Source organism: Hemiscyllium ocellatum, unplaced genomic scaffold (genome assembly GCF_020745735.1).
Source record: "Hemiscyllium ocellatum isolate sHemOce1 unplaced genomic scaffold, sHemOce1.pat.X.cur. scaffold_736_pat_ctg1, whole genome shotgun sequence".
NCBI classification, from domain to species: Eukaryota; Metazoa; Chordata; class Chondrichthyes; order Orectolobiformes; family Hemiscylliidae; genus Hemiscyllium; species Hemiscyllium ocellatum.
The window spans coordinates 19237-37500 of record NW_026869206.1 but is presented as its reverse complement, the minus strand read 5'-3'; the positions used below and the strand labels follow the sequence as shown (position 1 = coordinate 37500).

Sequence of the window (18264 nt, the reverse complement as noted above, 5' to 3'; positions counted from 1 at the left end):
AAAAAAGAGCAAACCCGTGACATCCCACACACAAGGGGAAGCACATAAATCTGGTCAACAGCCCAGTCTGTGCTGCTAGCTCCGAAAATTGGGGAACTGCATAGTTTTTAAAACCTTGAACTTTCGTGGCTCGGGGACTTGGTTTCCAACACACGGCACCAACGAGGCTGAACAAGGTTTCTGATTCAGGGCAGGAGGACATTTCTTACAGCGAGGGGCTGTGACCTCAGTGAGCACAGCAGGATCCCACTGGCCCCATGCCCACCTCGTCGTACTTGCGGTTGACCAACGCCAGCTTGAAGCGGAACTCGGTGGGGTCGATGGTCAGTACCCGGGGGCGACACTCCCTGTCCAGGCAATAGACACTGTTGCCCTTCACCCGGGTGATGTAGATGGGCAAGTCCAGGGTCCGGATGATCCCGTGGTCCCTGTGGAACAGGCAGAGAGGAGATGCGTCCCCAGATTAGACCAGAATAGAATAAAATGCTGACAGTGCGGAAACAGGCCCTTCGGCCCAAAACTTCCACACCAACCCTCTGAAAAGTAACCCACCCAGACCCATTCCCCCGACCTGACATTCATCCAACTAATGCACCTAGCCTGCACAATCCTAATACTATGGGGTAATTTAGCATGGCTAATCCACCCCAACCTGCACATCCCTGAACACTATGGGTAATTTAGCATGGCCAATCCACCCCAACCTGCACATCCCTGGGCACTATGGAGTAATTTAGCATGGCTAATCCACCCCAACCTGCACATCCCTGGGCACTATGGGTAATTTAGCATTGCCAATCCACCCTAACCTACACATCCCTGAGCACTATGGGCAATTTAGCATGGCCAATCCACCCTAACCTGCACATCCCTGAGCACTATGGGCAATTTAGCATGGCCAATCCACCCTAACCTCCACAACCCTGGACACTATGAGTAATTTAGCATGGCCAATCCACCCTAACCTGCACATCCCTGGGCACTATGGGGTAATTTAACATGGCCAATCCACCCTGACCTGCACATCTTTGGACTGTGGGAGGAAACTGGAGCACCCGGAGGAAACCTACACAGACACGGGGAGAACGTGCAAACTCCCACACAGACAGTCGCCCAGAAGGTGGAATCGAACCCAGGTCCCTGGGGCTGTGAGGCAGCAGCACTAACCACTCAGCCACCCTGATTACAGGTAATCGCAGAGGAGGAGGAGGAGGAGTCAGTGAGTCTCTGATCGGCCCACAGACATATCAACAACCCAACCTACTGGATGTTCACGAGGTACCGGCCGATCACCATGGAGTGTGAAAAGCCTTGGGACTGCTGCAGGAGAAACGGTGCCTCACCATCTCTGCAGTTGACGGGAACTCTGAAGTTGGTCAGCTTCTCCCACCCACTACTGTTGACTTCAAACAGGAGCTCCAAGACTCGAAAGCAAGCATATTAATCACAATGTCTGAGAGAGCTGGACAGCACAGAAACAAACTCTTCGGTCCAACCCGTCCATGCCAGCCAGATATCCCAACCCAATCTAGTCCCACCTGCCAGCACCCGGCCCATATCCCCCCAAACCCTTCCTATTCATATCCCCATCCAGATGCCTCTTAAATGCTGTAATTGTACCAGCCTCCACCACATCCTCTGGCAGCTCATTCCATACACGTACCACCCTCTGGGGGAAAAAGTTGCCCCTTAGGTCCCTTTTATGTCTTTCCCCTCTCACCCTAAACCTATGCCCCTCTAGTTCTGGATTCCCCGACCCCAGGGAAAAGACCTTGTCTATTTATCCTATCCATGCCTCTCAATTTTATATACCTGAATAAGGACATCCCTCAGCCCCCAACGCTCCAAGGAAAAAAGCCCCAGATTCAATTATAACCCAAGCCCCTTCCATACCCGGCAACCTCCCAGTAAATCCCTTCGGAACCCTCTCTGGGTTAATAATCTCCTTCCTGTAACAGGGCGACCAGAACTGGGCACAGTGCTCCAGACGAGACCTCACCAATGTCCTGTACAACCCCAACATGGCATCCCCCAACTCCTGTACTCCAAGGACTGAGCAATGAAGGCAAGCATGCTCAACGCCTTCTTAACCCCTGCCCTGTGACACAGACTCATTGACCCATTTGATCAAGATCTCTCTGTAACCTTGGATCACCTTCTTCACTGCCCACTCTCCCACCAATCCTGCTGTCATCCACAAACTGACTGACCATGCTTCCTCTTGCTCTCATCCACATCATTTACATCCACGACACGAGTTCCGATCCCTGTGGGACACCGCGGGTCACAGGCCTCCGGTCTGAAAAGCAACCCTCCACCACCACCCCCCCTGTCGTTCAGCCAACTGGGCATCCCTTCGGAAAGCTCCCCCGGAATCCCGTGCGACCGGACTTCACCAATTCCTCCACCGTGAGGACCCTCGTCTCAGGCTTCACTAAAGTCCGAGTTAACGAGGTCTGCCCTCAATCCTGTCGGCAACTTCCTCAAAAAAAGCTCAATCCCGTTTGTGAGACACCAATTCCCTCCCACAAAACCCATGCTGACAATCCCTACTCAATCCTTGCCTCTCCAAACGCATTAATATATCCCAGCTTTCAGAATGACCTCCAACAATCTACCCACCCACTGATGTCAGACTGACAAATAGATAGTTTCCACGCTACTCCTGAGAGCCAATGGCACAATGTCTCTCTGGAGGCAGGTGGTGGTGAGGGGTACTTACCCGGAGACCAGGGCGTATTTGATGTGGTTGCTGGTGGTGTAGATAAACACTCCGCTCTCCTCCCAGGCTCCACTCTTCACTCGGATGTTCTCATGGATGCTGCAGAGAGACTCCAGCTTGCGGTTACAAATCAGGATGGCTGGGACAAAACAGCACGGAAAGAGAGAGGGTCAGAGGGAGGGAGGCAGCAGCAGCACATTGTACAACAGCGCCTAGTCAGTCAATACCCTCCGCCGGCGAGGGGGAACGCCAGCCCCCGGAGCTCCCTCGGCAAGGGGGAACGCCAGCCCCCGGAGCTCCCTCGGCGAGGGGGAACGCCAGCCCCCGGAGCTCCCTCGGCGAGGGGGAACGCCAGCCCCCGGAGCTCCCTCGGCGAGGGGGACAGGCCAGCCCCCGGAGCTCCCTCGGCGAGGGGGACAGGCCAGTCCCCAGAGCTCCCTCGGCGAGGGGGAACGCCAGCCCCGGAGCTCCCTCAGTGCGGGATGGCCAGTCCCCCGGAGCTCCCTCAGTGCGGGATGGCCAGTCCCCTGGAGCTCCCTCAGTGCGGGATGGCCAGTCCCCCGGAGCTCCCTCAGTGCCCAATGACTGACCTCCCTCTCCCTGTGCCCCATGATTGCGAATCCCACCTCCCCGCCCTCCCATCCTTACCATGTTTCGAGAGCAGAGCAACATGGGCCATGTCACCTGACCAGATGACGTACTTCACCTTCGAGATCTTGACGGAGCTCAGTGACCTCGAGAGAACGAGAGAGTCAGAGGTCAAGCAAGGCCAGCTACCTAACCCCTTGCCTTGATCTCCAGCATTGCATCCCCTGCTCCCCCACCCCCACAACGATTCCTCCCTGCCAAAACCCGCCCCCTCCCTGCTGGACCCCCGTATGGCTAGGTACCTCTTCTGCTGCACGTCGAACAGTGTGATGGCGTCGGGGTCTCTGAGGAGGAGGTTCCCGGTGCCCGCGTAGAAGATCTCGTCGCAGTTGGGCACCTGCACTTTCTTGGTGATCTCATTCTTCAGGTTCTTGATCAGGATCTGCGGGTGGGGGGGGGGGAAGGGTCAGAGGGCGGAGGTCAGTCGCTGTTAGAGAGCCGGTGAAGTGCCCCTTACCCCACCAAAATGTCCCTCCTCGAAAGCAAGGAAGGCAGCCACCTCACCACCGGGGGGGGGGGGGAAAACACACAGAGAGGGGGGGCACAGACAGGGAGAGCACACACGGGGGAGGGGGGGGGCACAGACAGAGAGGCGGGGGTGACGGGGGGGGGGGTGGGGAGACTGGGTGGGGGGACAGACAGGGCAAGAGGGAGAGACTGCGGAAATCTGAGGCAGCTAAGCCTGCCCATGTTTTTACTGTTTTGACTCCATTGCGGGCTGTAACACGAGAACACCTGTCCCCACAATAACGGATTGCTAACACCCGTTAGAATTAGAATTCTATCCCCTGCTGTGTGGAAACAGGCCCTACAGCCTACCAGGTCCACAGCGACCCGCCGACAAGTCTCTCAGTCAGATCCATTCCCCAATATTTACCCCTGACTCATACACTTAACCTACACATCCCTGAGCACTATGGGGTAATTTAGCATGGCCAATCCACCCTAACCTGCACATCCCTGAGCACTATGGGGTAATTTAGCATGGCCAATCCACCCTAACCTGCACATCCCTGAGCACTATGGGTAATTTAGCATGGCCAATCCACCCTAACCTGCACATCCCTGAACACTATGGGGTAATTTAGCATGGCCAATCCACCCTAACCTGCACATCCCTGAGCACTATGGGGTAATTTAGCATGGCCAATCCACCCTAACCTGCACATCCCTGAGCACTATGGGGTAATTTAGCATGGCCAATCCACCCTAACCTGCACATCCCTGAGCACTATGGGGTAATTTAGCATGGCCAATCCACCCTAACCTGCACATCCCTGAGCACTATGGGTAATTTAGCATGGCCAATCCACCCTAACCTGCACATCCCTGAACACTATGGGGTAATTTAGCATGGCCAATCCACCCTAACCTGCACATCCCTGAGCACTATGGGGTAATTTAGCATGGCCAATCCACCCTAACCTGCACATCCCTGAGCACTATGGGGTAATTTAGCATGGCCAATCCACCCTAACCTACACATCCCTGAGCACTATGGGTAATTTAGCATGGCCAATCCACCCTAACCTGCACATCCCTGAACACTATGGTGTAATTTAGCATGGCCAATCCACCCTAACCTGCACATCCCTGAGCACTATGGGTAATTTAGCATGGCCAATCCACCCTAACCTAAACCCACGCAGCCACGGGGAGAATGTGCAAACTCCACTCAGACAGTCTGCCCCGAGGCTGGAATCGAACCCAGGTCCCTGATGCTGTGAGGCAGCGGTGCTAACCACTGTGCCACCCTGGCACCCTGTTGCGAACACTGACAGCCGGTGCCAAGATGCTTGTGGACAGACTGAGGTGTGGTCAGCAACGAGAACGTTGCTCAGTACGTGAGCTACCCTTGTTCCTCTCTCCTGCCTCTGCATGCATGAGAGAGACGGTGAGTTCATAAAAGGATTAGACATGCCAATGATACTTCTCTGTTTAGCTGTGAAAATTAGAGCCTCATTTCTTTTTATTTGTTCATTCATGACCAGCTTTTATTACCCATCCCTAATGGGTCATAGTCAAGGGCCTGGAGTCACGTGTAGGCCAGACCAGCTAAGGATGGCTTTTTCCCTCCCTAAAGGACATGAGTGAGCCATATGCTAACAATCGACAGGGCCACTGACAGACTGTTCGCTCCCGGTTGGTAGTGAATTCAAATCCCAGCACTGGCCGAGACGGGATTCGAATCCGGGTCCCCAGAACACGAGCTGGGGGGGAGGGGGTCCCTGGACGAACAGCCCAGCCGTAATCCCACCAGGCCACTGCCACCAACACTACCTTGGGCGAGGTGCAGCAACTCAGTCTGTGCTTCGGTCGAGCTGAATGACTGGGAAAACTGAGCAACCCTGCGTTCCCGAGGAGGCCTTCGGCATTTCGGGGAGAGCCGGGGCGGATTTCCAGGCTGTGACCCAGGGAATCTGGGACCGCGCTGCTTGCAACACACCAGGAGGGAAGTTTGTGTGGGCGACTAATGCGAATGGAATGCGCTCTTTCTTGCAGGGGGAAACAGAACAGGAAAGGCCAGCAGCATGTTTCGCTGCAGCTGTGCAGGACATCAGACGGGCCACATCTGGAATTCTCCTCGACAGTTCTGATCGTCACATTCCCCTCCCTCCCCCCGGCCCTGGCCGGGAAGAGAGCCGGCAGTGGGACACCTGACCCATTCCGGTGAGGGAGGGGGCTGCTACCGAGGGAGGGGTTGAGGGCCGGGCGCTGTGTCTGGTCAGAGTGGAGGGGGTCTGAACGAGAATGGAGATCCTGAGGGCAGACGCAGAGAGGCTGTTTTGGGGCGGGGGGGGGGGAAAAGAGAGAAGAGGTAAAAACAAGAACGAGGGACATGGGGTCCAGATGGAATCGAAGACGGAATCAAAAGACAGACGTGAGGAGGAACCTATCCTGGCAAAAAATGGGCGTCGGTGTTCAGGACGCTCTTCCGCTGACAGCAGCTCAGCACACGGACTCTCCATCAGCCAGGAAGCCATTTTATACCAGAGAACAGGACAGCACTGTACAGGCCTTCCATCTTGTGTCGACCTTTTATCCTACTCTCAGACCAGGCTAACCTACACACCCTACATTTTACTGTCATCCAAGGACCTATCCAAGAGTTGCTTCGATGTCCCTAACGTCTCTAAATCCACTACTACTGCTGGCAGTACGTTCCACACACCCACCACCCACTGTGTAAAGAACCTACCTCTGACCTCTCCCCCTAAACCGTCCTCCAATCACCTTAAACTTATGCCCCCTCGTGATAGCCATTTCCACCCTGGGATAAAATCTCTGGTTATTCACTCTATCTATGCCTCTCATCATCTTGTACACCTCTGTCAAGTCACCTCTCATCCATCTTCACTCCAATGAGAAAAGCTCTAGCTCCCCCAACCTTTCTTCATTAGACATTACCCTCCAGTCCAGGCAGCATCCTGGTAAATCTCCTCCCCACCCTCTCTAAACGTTTCCACATCCTTCCTGGAATGGGGTGACCAGAACCGAACACAATATTCCACGTGTGGTCTGACCAGGGCTCGACAGAGCTGCAGCATAACCTCGCGGCTTTTAAACTCAATCCCCCTGCTCATGGAAGCCAACAGACTATACACCTTCTGAACAGCTCGATCAACAGAGGCGAGGGCAACGGACAGCGAACAGGAGTGATGACCCAAACTTGTTTGGCAGGGGCAAGAGGGAGATTAGATTAGATTAGATTACTTACAGTGTGGAAACAGGCCCTTCGGCCCAACAAGTCCACACCGACCCGCCGAAGCGCAACCCACCCATACCCCTACATTTACCCCTTACCTAACACTACGGGCAATTTAGCATGGCCAATTCACCTGACCCGCACATCTTTGGACTGTGGGAGGAAACCGGAGCACCCGGAGGAAACCCATGCAGACACGGGGAGAACGTGCAAACTCCACACAGTCAGTCGCCGGTGTGAGGATGAGGTGCACCTTTCCCCCCACCCCACCCCACCACCCCTAGTGAGGGCAGTGCTGAGAGTTTGGGGTGAGAGGCAGGGTGGGCAGTACTAGGCCCAGGTGCCACACCCCAAACAAAATGGTGGCCAGGTGCCACACCCCAAACAAAATGGTGGCCAGGTCGAGCAGCAAGCTGAGGGGTGAGCTCCAGAGGGAGGAGGTGGGGCCTTGACTGGCTCGGGGCCTGAGAGATCTCCTCGCCCCCAAAGTTTCGGATCCTCTGCCTGATTTGGGGCTCTCACTTTGGGAAGCCCTGGCCGATTCTGGTGGGCGAGGGTCTCGTGCCTGCCTTTCTGTCCTCAGTGAGGCCTGCGGCTCCGATACGGAGTCCCGCAAACACCACCGGTCGGACACGCCCCAGGCTACGGCACCCACACGCAATACAAGGTGATCGCCCATCGCCAAGGCAACGCATATCAAATTCCCCCGGCCGGCCTGCCTGCTTCAGGTTCAAAGTTTGCTGATGTTGTGAGGAGGTGCGGCCGTAAACAAGGACGACACGCGATGATCGGGACTCCGACCTTTGGAAGCAGAGGCAGGGTGTCGGGATATTGCCAAACACCTTTCCCAGAGCGCAGCTCCAGCCATTTCCAAGCGCCACACCTGAGGGACATGTGGAATCACTACAGTGTGGGAGGAGGCCTTACTGCCCATCGGGTACACGCCGACCCGCTGAACTGCATCCCACTCAGACTCACACCCCTAACCCGAGGGGAATTTCCCAGGGCGAAGCCTGCACATCACTGAGCACTATGGGTAATTTAGCATGGCCAATCCACCCTAACCTGCACATCCCTGAGCACTATGGGTAATTTAGCATGGCCAATCCACCCTAACCTGCACATCCCTGAACACTATGGGGTAATTTAGCATGGCCAATCCACCCTAACCTGCACATCCCTGAGCACTATGGGTAATTTAGCATGGCCAATCCACCCTAACCTACACACCCCTGAGCACTATGGGTAATTTAGCATGGCCAATCCACCCTAACCTACACATCCCTGGGCACTATGGGTAATTTAGCATGGCCAATCCACCCTAACCTGCACATCCCTGAGCACTATGGGTAATTTAGCATGGCCAATCCATCCTAACCTACACATCTCAGGGCACTATGTGTAATTTAGCATGGCCAATCCACCATAACCTGCACATCCCTGAACACTATGGGTAATTTAGCATGGCCAATCCACCCTAACCTACACATCCCTGGGCACTATGGGTAATTTAGCATGGCCAATCCACCATAACCTGCACATCCCTGAACACTATGGGTAATTTAGCATGGCCAATCCACGCTAACCTACACATCCCTGAACACTATGGGTAATTTAGCATGGCCAATCCACCATAACCTGCACATCCCTGAACACTATGGGTAATTTAGCATGGCCAATCCACCCTAACCTGCACATCTTTGGACTGTGGGAGGAAACCGGAGCAATGTGCAAACTCCACACAGTCAGTCGCCCCGAGGCTGGGATTGGACCCGGGTCTCAGACGCCGTGAGGCAGCGGTGCTAACCACCGAGCCACCTGTAACTTGGGAAGAGGTTTCTTTGGAGATTTCCCAGAAATCTCACATCACTGGCTGCCTGAACAGAGGGGGGGGAAAGAGAGCGGGGAAGCTGGGATCAAACTCGTCCGCTGGTTGGAGAGCGGGGAAATCGAGGTGTGCGAAACCGGGAAGGGGCTTTGGCTGCGGGCAGCGAGGAGAAACCAGGGCGGCAGGAGAATCGGGAAGCACAGGGGCACAGATCGGAGCGAGGATCGGGAGGAGAAGCTAAAGGGGAGACGGGGAAGGGGGGAAAACGTGTTGATGCAGCCAGTACTTTGCAATAGGGGATGGGGGCGCCTGAGATGGGGGTGGGAAACAGATTTGTCAGGAAGGTGAGAGAATGCCGTTGGGGTGACAGGGTTTGGAGATCTGGGTGGGGAGAAACATTTCGGATTCAGAGCGAACGACGGGATAAGATCGACAAAGGTGGGCGAGCAGGAACGAAGGGGCTGAACGCACGCGCTCCAGGATGCACTGAAGGATGGGCCTGGAGAAAAAGTGTTCTGAGCGAGTGGAGGGTGAGGGGAATGGTCACTGAGACGCCAACCCCAGAAAGGGAGGATTCTTTGGGGAGGAGGGGTTACAGCTCGCCGCACTACACCCCTGCCCCCGCACAGACCCTCACCCCCCCACCCTGTGCATCCCCTCCAGGACAAAAGGCAGGAACAGTAAAGCCCTGCTCAGGGGGCAGGCTGTCACGGAGGAGGGGGCAGCCTCGGAGATAGCTCAGCTCCAGGATGGGGGAAAAGGGGAAAGATGGTGTCGCCTCCCGCTCCCCTCCCCCCGCCGACCTCACACTCCCCCCAGCCCCACCCGACCCCGGAGAACTTACAGAGTGCATCCGGTCCAACACGGCAAAACGGTTGCGGGCCACCCAGACAGCGGTGAGGCCGGAGGAGCGCTTGCCTTCAGGAGCTGGACAGGAGAGAGAGAGCACAGGAGGTTAGCGCCGCACCGGCCGGGGCAGGGGGGGGGGGAGAGGAATGACGGGGGCTGGGAGGGGGGAGGGCGAGGAGGAGGGGTGTCACACCAGGGAGAGCGGGGCACGGGCAAAACTGAGGGGGGGGGGGGGACACAGTCTGGGGGGGGGGTGGGGTCAAAGGGAGGGCTGGGCTCAGGGCACTGCACCCATTGATGAGGGAGGGGGTGGGTGGGTGGGTGGGGACAGGGGAAGGAGGAGGCTCTCCAACACAAGGAGGGGTGGGACGGAAGGGGGTAGCCGTGGGGAGAAGGGGAGAGACGGGTCGGATCGCTGGGGTGGGTGGGGAGAGGGTGGGGGTGTGACTGCTCCCCTCGCCCTCCCTCAGTCCCAGCAGCAACTCACCGTCTGGGTTCTGGGAGTCGGAGTCCTTGGGAATGCTGTATAGGTCGTAGGTGCTGTTCTCCAGGTTACTCGCCCGCTGCAGGGACCGGGGGTGGGGGGGGGGGGGGGAGAGAGAAGAGAGAGAGAAAAAGAAAAAAGAGAGAGAGAGAGACACAGAGACAGAGACAGAGACAGAGAGAGAAAAAAAAAGAGGGGGGGGAAGGGGGGGGGAGAGAGAGAGAGGGGGGGGAAGGGGGGGGAGAGAGAGGCAGAGACAGGGAGGGGGTGTGAGTGAGAGAGAGACCGAGAGAGAGCAAGAGCGAGAGAGCGAGAGGGAGAGACAGGGAGGGGAAGAAAGGTGCATCGTTAAGTAGGTCAGCTTGTGTCAGCCCCACTCCCCATACTGTCTCCCCCTGGAGGGAGATGAAGGCCAGCATCAACAGCTCCATCTCCACACCAGGCCATCACCCCGCCTTCATGTGTTCCCGCTCCAGTGGACTCACACTCTGTGGGAGCGAGCAGCACATTCCCCGCCCACCCCCACCAACACCGCCCAAGAGCAGCACGCCCCGTGGTTACACTGGGATGGTCACGTTCAGCAACGCAAGATACAGCGCTCGATACCCCTACACCCCCTCCAGCCCCTACACCCCCTCCCTATCTCTGTAACCCCCTCCAGCCCCTACACCCCCTCCCTATCTGTAACCTCCTGCAGCCCCTACACCCCCTCCCTGTCTCTGTAACCCCCTCCAGCCCCTACACCCCCTCCCTATCCCTGTAACCTCCTGCAGCCCCTACACCCCCTCCAGCCCCTACACCCCCTCCCTATCTCTGTAACCCCCCTCCAGCCCCTACACCCCCTCCCTATCTCTGTAACCCCCTCCAGCCCCTACACCCCCTCCCTATCTCTGTACCCCCCTCCAGCCCCAACACCCCCTCTCTATCTCTGTAACCCCCTCCAGCCCCAACACCCCCTCTCTATCTCTGTAACCCCCTCCAGCCCCTACACCCCCTCCCTATCTCTGTAACCCCCTCCAGCCCCTACACCCCCTCCCTATCTCTGTAACCCCCTCCAGCCCCTACACCCCCTCCCTATCTCTGTAACCCCCTCCAGCCCCTACACCCCCCTCCCTATCTCTGTAACCCCCTCCAGCCCCTACACCCCCCTCCCTATCTCTGTAACCCCCTCCAGCACCCCGTGCTCCGTCCCCCCTATGTACATTCAGTGACAGAGCCCGGGACCTTACCGTACACAGCAGCACTGCATTCTCTGCTGGGTTATAGGACATACTGAACACAGGGAACTTGGAGCCACTGAGGAAGGAGAACACAGAGGCATCAGGACAACTCCAGAGAAAACACATCCAAAAGAACTGGATTCATGCACTTAGTGATGACACAACAGTGTAGACGGAGTTTTACTCTGTATCTAACCCCGTGCTGTCCCTGTGCCTGGGAGTGTTTGATGGGGACAGTGTAGAGGGAGCTTTACTCTGTATCTAACCCTGTGCTGTCCCTGTCCTGGGGAGTGTTTGATGGGGGTCAGTGTAGAGGGAGCTTTACTCTGTATCTAACCCCGTGCTGTCCCTGTCCTGGGAGTGTTTGATGGGGACAGTGTAGAGGGAGCTTTACTCTGTATCTAACCCCATGCTGTCCCTGTGCCTGGGAGTGTTTGATGGGGACAGTGTAGAGGGAGCTTTCCTCTGTACACAATTGGGGCTGACTCACCTGCGGAGTTGCATCACAGCCACATCCTTTGAGCTGTGGAAGTCGAGTTGCCGGAGGAAACGGTCTTTGACGTAGAACAGGGCGTTCCCGTGAACAGCATAGGCCGGTCTCTCCCTCTCCAACTTAAACACAATCATCCCGCTGTCATGACCTGGGGGGGGTGGGAGACAAGCAGAGTCAGACAGGACAGAGACTCCCCGCCCCCTTCCCCACCCCGCCCACAGGAGGGTCACACACCGACTCCCCGCCCCGCCCACAGGAGGGTCACACACCGACTCCCCGCCCCCTTCCCCACCCCGCCCACAGGAGGGTCACACACCGACTCCCCGCCCCCTTCCCCACCCCGCCCACAGGAGGGTCACACACCGACTCCCCGCCCCCTTCCCCACCCCGCCCACAGGAGGGTCACACACCGACTCCCCGCCCCCTTCCCCACCCCGCCCACAGGAGGGTCACACACCGACTCCCCGCCCCCTTCCCCACCCCGCCCACAGGAGGGTCACACACCGACTCCCCACCCCGCCCACAGGAGGGTCACACACCGACTCCCCGCCCCCTTCCCCACCCCGCCCACGGGAGGGTCACACACCGACTCCCCGCCCCCTTCCCCACCCCGCCCACAGGAGGGTCACACACCGACTCCCCACCCCCTTCCCCACCCCGCCCACAGGAGGGTCACACACCGACTCCCCACCCCCTTCCCCACCCCGCCCACAGGAGGGTCACACACCGACTCCCCGCCCCCTTCCCTACCACTGCGGTAGGGTCAGACTGTGACCCCACCCCGTTCCCCACCCCTACGTGTGGGCTGGGGTGGGGGGGACATGGTCCCAGGATCGCGGGACACGCTGACTGGTCAATCCAACACTTGGACCATCAATGGCTGCCTTCGGTCCAACCCGCTGTTGCACGGACCACGCACTCTGGCTCCCAGCTGATGTTGGCCCACCTGCTGGGCTGGGGACAGTCTCACTCACAAGACAATCCCTACAGTGAGGACAGAGACCATTCAGCCCATCGAGTCTGTACCAACAGCATCACACCCTTCTCCCCTATGCACGGAACCCTGCATTTAGCATGGCCAATCCACCCTAACCTACACACCCCTGAGCACTATGGGTAATTTAGCATGGCCAATCCACCCTAACCTACACATCTCTGAGCACTATGGGTAATTTAGCATGGCCAATCCACCCTAACCTGCACATCCCTGAACACTATGGGTAATTTAGCATGGCCAATCCACCCTAACCTGCACATCCCTGAGCACTATGGGTAATTTAGCATGGCCAATCCACCCAAACCTACACATCCCTGGGCACTATGGGTAATTTAGCATGGCCAATCCACCCTAACCTGCACATCCCTGAACACTATGGGTAATTTAGCATGGCCAATCCACCCTAACCTACACATCCCTGAACACTATGGGTAATTTAGCATGGCCAATCCACCCTAACCTACACACCCCTGAGCACTATGGGTAATTTAGCATGGCCAATCCACCCAAACCTACACATCCCTGGGCACTATGGGTAATTTAGCATGGCCAATCCACCCTAACCTGCACATCCCTGAACACTATGGGTAATTTAGCATGGCCAATCCACCCTAACCTGCACATCCCTGAACACTATGGGTAATTTAGCATGGCCAATCCACCCTAACCTGCACATCCCTGAGCACTATGGGTAATTTAGCATGGCCAATCCACCCAAACCTACACATCCCTGGGCACTATGGGTAGTTTAGCATGGCCAATCCACCCTAACCTGCACATCCCTGAACACTATGGGTAATTTAGCATGGCCAATCCACCCTAACCTACACATCCCTGAGCACTATGGGTAATTTAGCATGGCCAATCCACCCTAACCTACACATCCCTGGGCACTATGGGTAATTTCCCATGGCCAATCCCCCTGAACATGTACATGTTTGGACTGTGGGAGGAAATCGGCGCCCCTGGAGGAAACCCACACAGACACGGGCAGAATGTACAAACTCCACACCGACAGTCACCCCTGAGGCTGGGATTGAACCCGGGTCCCTGGTGCAGGGTGGCAGCTCTGGACCCTCTGGGACTTACCGGCTGCAAACAGGTTGAGGTTGGGGTGGGCTCCAAGCACCCAGAACCGGTCGTGGTCTCGCCGGAACGTCTGTACTCCAGTTCTGGTCGGCACCCACCCGTGGGCATTGGTGGTGGGGGCATCGAGGGGGCCGGAGGGATGAGGGGGAGAGAAAAGAGGGACAGCGTGAGTTCAGCAGACTCCATGTTCAGTCCCACCCACAGGGGACCCTTGACCAACCTCCCTCCCTCAAGGGCAGTGCCCTCCCCTCCTCCGCTGTCAAAACGCCTCCCAGAGGAACCCTGACATCGTTGCGCCCAACACCATGCACCGTCCCACCCCTTCCTTATCACTCCCATTATGTTGCTCCCCCCTTCCTGTCACCGCCAGCCTTCCCCTCCCCCCCCCAACCGTCAGCGCCAGCCTTTCCCCCCCCCCCCCCCCCCCCCTAAAATCCCCCCTCTCGCTGCCCCCTCCCTCACCTGCCCTTGGCACAAACCCCTACCCCATCCCTCCCTCCCCTTGGTCTTCCCGCTCCTGCCCCCTCCCTCCGTCTGTGTCTGGGTTACGCTGCACCCCGACCCTCTCCCCTTGGTCTTCCCCCTCCTTCTGTGACTGGGTTATGCTCCAACCCCTCCCTCCCCCTGGTCTTCCCCCTCCTGCCCCCTCCCCCTGTCTGTGTCTGGGTTACACTGCGCCCCCTCCCTCTCCCCCTGGTCTTCCCCCTCCCTCCGTCTGTGTCTGGGTTACACTGCGCCCCTTCCCTCTCCCCCTGGTCTTCCCCCTCCTGCCCCCTCCCCCTGTCTGTGTCTGGGTTACACTGCGCCCCCTCCCTCTCCCCCTGGTCTTCCCCCTCCCTCCGTCTGTGTCTGGGTTACACTGCGCCCCCTCCCTCTCCCCCTGGTCTTCCCCCTCCCTCCGTCTGTGTCTGGGTTACACTGCGCCCCCTCCCTCTCCCCCTGGTCTCCCCCCTCCTGCCCCCTCCCCCTGTCTGTGTCTGGGTTACACTGCGCCCCTTCCCTCTCCCCCTGGTCTTCCCCCTCCTGCCCCCTCCCTCCGTCTGTGTCTGGGTTTCACTGCGCCCCCTCCCTCTCCCCCTGGTCTCCCCCCTCCTGCCCCCTCCTCCTGTCTGTGTCTGGGTTACACTGCGCCCCCTCCCTCTCCCCCTGGTCTTCCCCCTCCTGCCCCCTCCCCCTGTCTGTGTCTGGGTTACACTGCGCCCCCTCCCTCTCCCCCTGGTCTTCCCCCTCCTGCCCCCTCCTCCTGTCTGTGTCTGGGTTACACTGCACCCCTTCCCTCTCCCTCCCTCTCCCCCTGGTCTTCCCCCTCCTGCTGTGCCTGGGTTACACTGTGCCCCCTCTCCGTCTCTCCCTCCTCACCTCTTGGACATGTCCCAGACCCGGATACTCTTGTCCTCCGAGTTACTGAGGATCAGCTCCTGACGTGGGTGGAAGACAGCACAGGACACGTTGTTGTAGTGACCACGGCACGTGTCCACCTCCCAGGCCTTCGAGTCTGACACACAAATACAACAGGACACAGCACGGCATGGGGGTCAGAGTGGTATACACACTGGTACTGCCAGGTAGGCACACCGCACCAGGTCCCGGGGGGAGGAACAGGCAGAGAGCGAGAGAGACAGACAGACAGAGCGAGAGAGACAGACAAACAGAGAGAGAGAGACACTAAGAGAGAGACTGAGAGAGTGAGAGCACATGCACACACGAGCAGCACAAGAGTGGAAGAGGGGTGGGGGAGGCTGGGAAAGGGGATTGGAGACAAAAGTGGGGAGAAAGAAGGGTAGGGAGAGAGAGGGCTGGGAGAGCACAAGGCAGAGTGCGCGCGAGAGAGCATGCAAGGGAGGAGGATGCTGAGGGAGACTGGAGGAGAGTGTGTCAGGGCGTGAGCAGTAAGAGGGCGAGGACTCACTCACCGTTCATCCGCCAGATCTTGACCTGCCGGTCGTCTGCTCCCGACACGATCAAGGGCATGCTGGGATGGAAAGCTGCCCAGTTGACACCTCGATCGTGGCCCTATAGGGGAAGAGAAAGACCCAGGGATTCAGTGTGACCAGACTGCACTCACCCCAGGCACAGCGGGGGCAAAGGGACAACACAAGGGGAACCGTCTCGGTGCGCCGATGGACCCAGATATGGCTCTTCTATTGAGTGCGTTCAGTGACGTTTGCCTTTGCAACAACTCTCCGCCTTGTTGGCGTCGAATTGGTTTCAATGCTAATGACCATGTGTGGAAGAATGCGGGTCAGTTTGTAAAGAGCACACCTTCACATGTTTATACACTCTTTTGGATTGTGGGCTGAAATGGGGGAAAAGCAACGTTTCGAAAACCAACAATTGCAGAAAGATGGGTGCACTTATTCAACGCTCATTGTCGGGACTGTTTACACAGCTGCTTGGCGGGAGAATCCTGGTTTCCAGGCAGGCTGGAGACAAGGGGTGTGCACAAATGGACAGAACTTCGACTGGCAACGGACAGCTGATTGGTCTGTGGAGTGCCATCCATCAGCCCTTTTGGCAGACGCACCTTTCCCTCCAGATGCACTGCAGCTTGGGACAGCAACTGCGCTGCCCAGGACCTTCAGGATCCGCACAGAGCTGTCAACCCAAGCCCAGTCCATCGCACAAGTCAAACTTCCCTCCGCTGACTGCATCTACGCTTCCCCCTGCCGCGGGAGGGCAGTCAACATCATCAAAGACCCTCCCACCACCCAGTTGCAATCCCTTCCAACCTCTTCAGTCAGGCAGCAGATACAAAAGCTCGAATGCACGGGCCAACAGATGCTGAAAGGGCTGCCCGAATTTGAAACGTCATGCTCATTTCGGTCTCAGTGCACCTCCTATGCGGCCATAACATTCTATTTCCCGTTGTGTTCTGGTACCTGAATGCACGGTGTGCATGCCAAACCAAACTTTTCACTGTACCTAGGTGCGTGCGACAATAATCAATCCAGTCAGAGGGCCACCTGAGCAAACCTGGGGGACACAGACCACTACCCAGCTGCTTTCCCAGTCTTTCCTTCCATCCACAACACCCTTTCTTTTCTGTCTGTCTGTACCTGCAGATTAGGGAGAGTTTCCAAGTGGGTGAACGAATTTTAACGAGTAGGGTTATATGTCGAAGGGTCATAATGGTTTACTGCCAACTATTCCCTACAGTCTGGAAACAGGCCCTTCAGCCCAACGACCCTCTGAAGAGTAACCCACCCGCACCTATTCTCCTACCCGAAATTTTAACCCTGCCTAATGCATGTAGCACTATGGGTAATTTAGCATGGCCAATCCACCCTAACCTGCACATCCCTGGACACTATGGGGTAATTTAGCATGGCCAATCCACCCTAACCTACATATCCCTGGGCACTATGGGTAATTTAGCACAGCCAATCCACCCTAACCTGCATATCTTTGGACTTGGGGAGGAAACCCACGCAGACACGGGGAAAATGCGCAAACTCCACACAGAAAGTCTACCGAGGTGGGACTCGAACCCGGACCCCCAGCGCCATGAGGCAGCATTAATTTGTGGTAACGAGGGACCCGGGTTCCTGTCGGCATGGACCTGAAGTATAAATTGGGCAATTCTGCGTCCTCCCGAGACTCCTTGGGTTTCTGGGATGGCAGCGGGGCTGGACGTCCAGCAGCCACGCCCGAGCGAGGTGTGAACTTTCCCGCGGTGCGATGCCGGGAACGTTTACCTCCAGGACGTGTTTGACCACCGCGTCGGTGGTCCCAAAGAGGTCGACGCCAGAGATCCCACGCACGTCGCTCTCCACCGCCCCGGGGGATAGGTTCTTCTTCCGGAGTCCTGGAGGGAGGAGGAACGACACACACGGTGAGGAGAGGCGGGAGACAGGGGCGGTGTGGGGGAAGAGTGAGCGCCCGAGACAGACACAGAGAGACTTCCCCCGGCCGACCCTTGTCCCGTGCCCGCTTGACCCATTCCGAACTCTCTGCGGTCTCTACGTCTTCCGCGCTAGTCTTCCCACCAATTTTTTGGCGTCACCTGAGCCAAATCCTCGGCCCACTCACACTAACTCGAACCCTCCTGAGCCCCAGCCTCAACCCGAACAGCCAGATCGTGAACCTGAGCACGAGCTGGGTGGCACACTCTTCGAGGGTCAGGGTGGACTCCCTGGGCTGAATGGCCCCCCGATATTCTCTCCGCAGTAAAGACCCTGCTCCTGACACTGTGGCCTGAGCTGTTTGAACAGCTGCCTGGAGCAGCCTC

At 57.4% G+C, this 18264-nt stretch overlaps 1 protein-coding gene across 4 annotated transcripts in view; it reads right to left on the bottom strand.

Moving 5' to 3' along the window:
• copa (COPI coat complex subunit alpha) overlaps positions 1 to 18264 on the bottom strand; it is a 37888-nt gene that overhangs the window by 12050 nt on the left and 7574 nt on the right. For all 4 annotated transcript variants that reach the window (XM_060823423.1, XM_060823422.1, XM_060823420.1 and 1 more), the window contains exons 8-19: positions 17732 to 17841; positions 15950 to 16049; positions 15396 to 15531; positions 14037 to 14119; positions 11948 to 12098; positions 11467 to 11533; positions 10241 to 10316; positions 9749 to 9831; positions 3613 to 3752; positions 3371 to 3456; positions 2723 to 2861; positions 266 to 428 (exon numbers count right to left, since the gene is read on the bottom strand). In XM_060823423.1, coding sequence (XP_060679406.1) covers positions 266 to 428; positions 2723 to 2861; positions 3371 to 3456; positions 3613 to 3752; positions 9749 to 9831; positions 10241 to 10316; positions 11467 to 11533; positions 11948 to 12098; positions 14037 to 14119; positions 15396 to 15531; positions 15950 to 16049; positions 17732 to 17841 — 1334 coding nt within the window. The remainder of the gene's footprint in view (positions 1 to 265; positions 429 to 2722; positions 2862 to 3370; positions 3457 to 3612; positions 3753 to 9748; positions 9832 to 10240; positions 10317 to 11466; positions 11534 to 11947; positions 12099 to 14036; positions 14120 to 15395; positions 15532 to 15949; positions 16050 to 17731; positions 17842 to 18264) is intronic.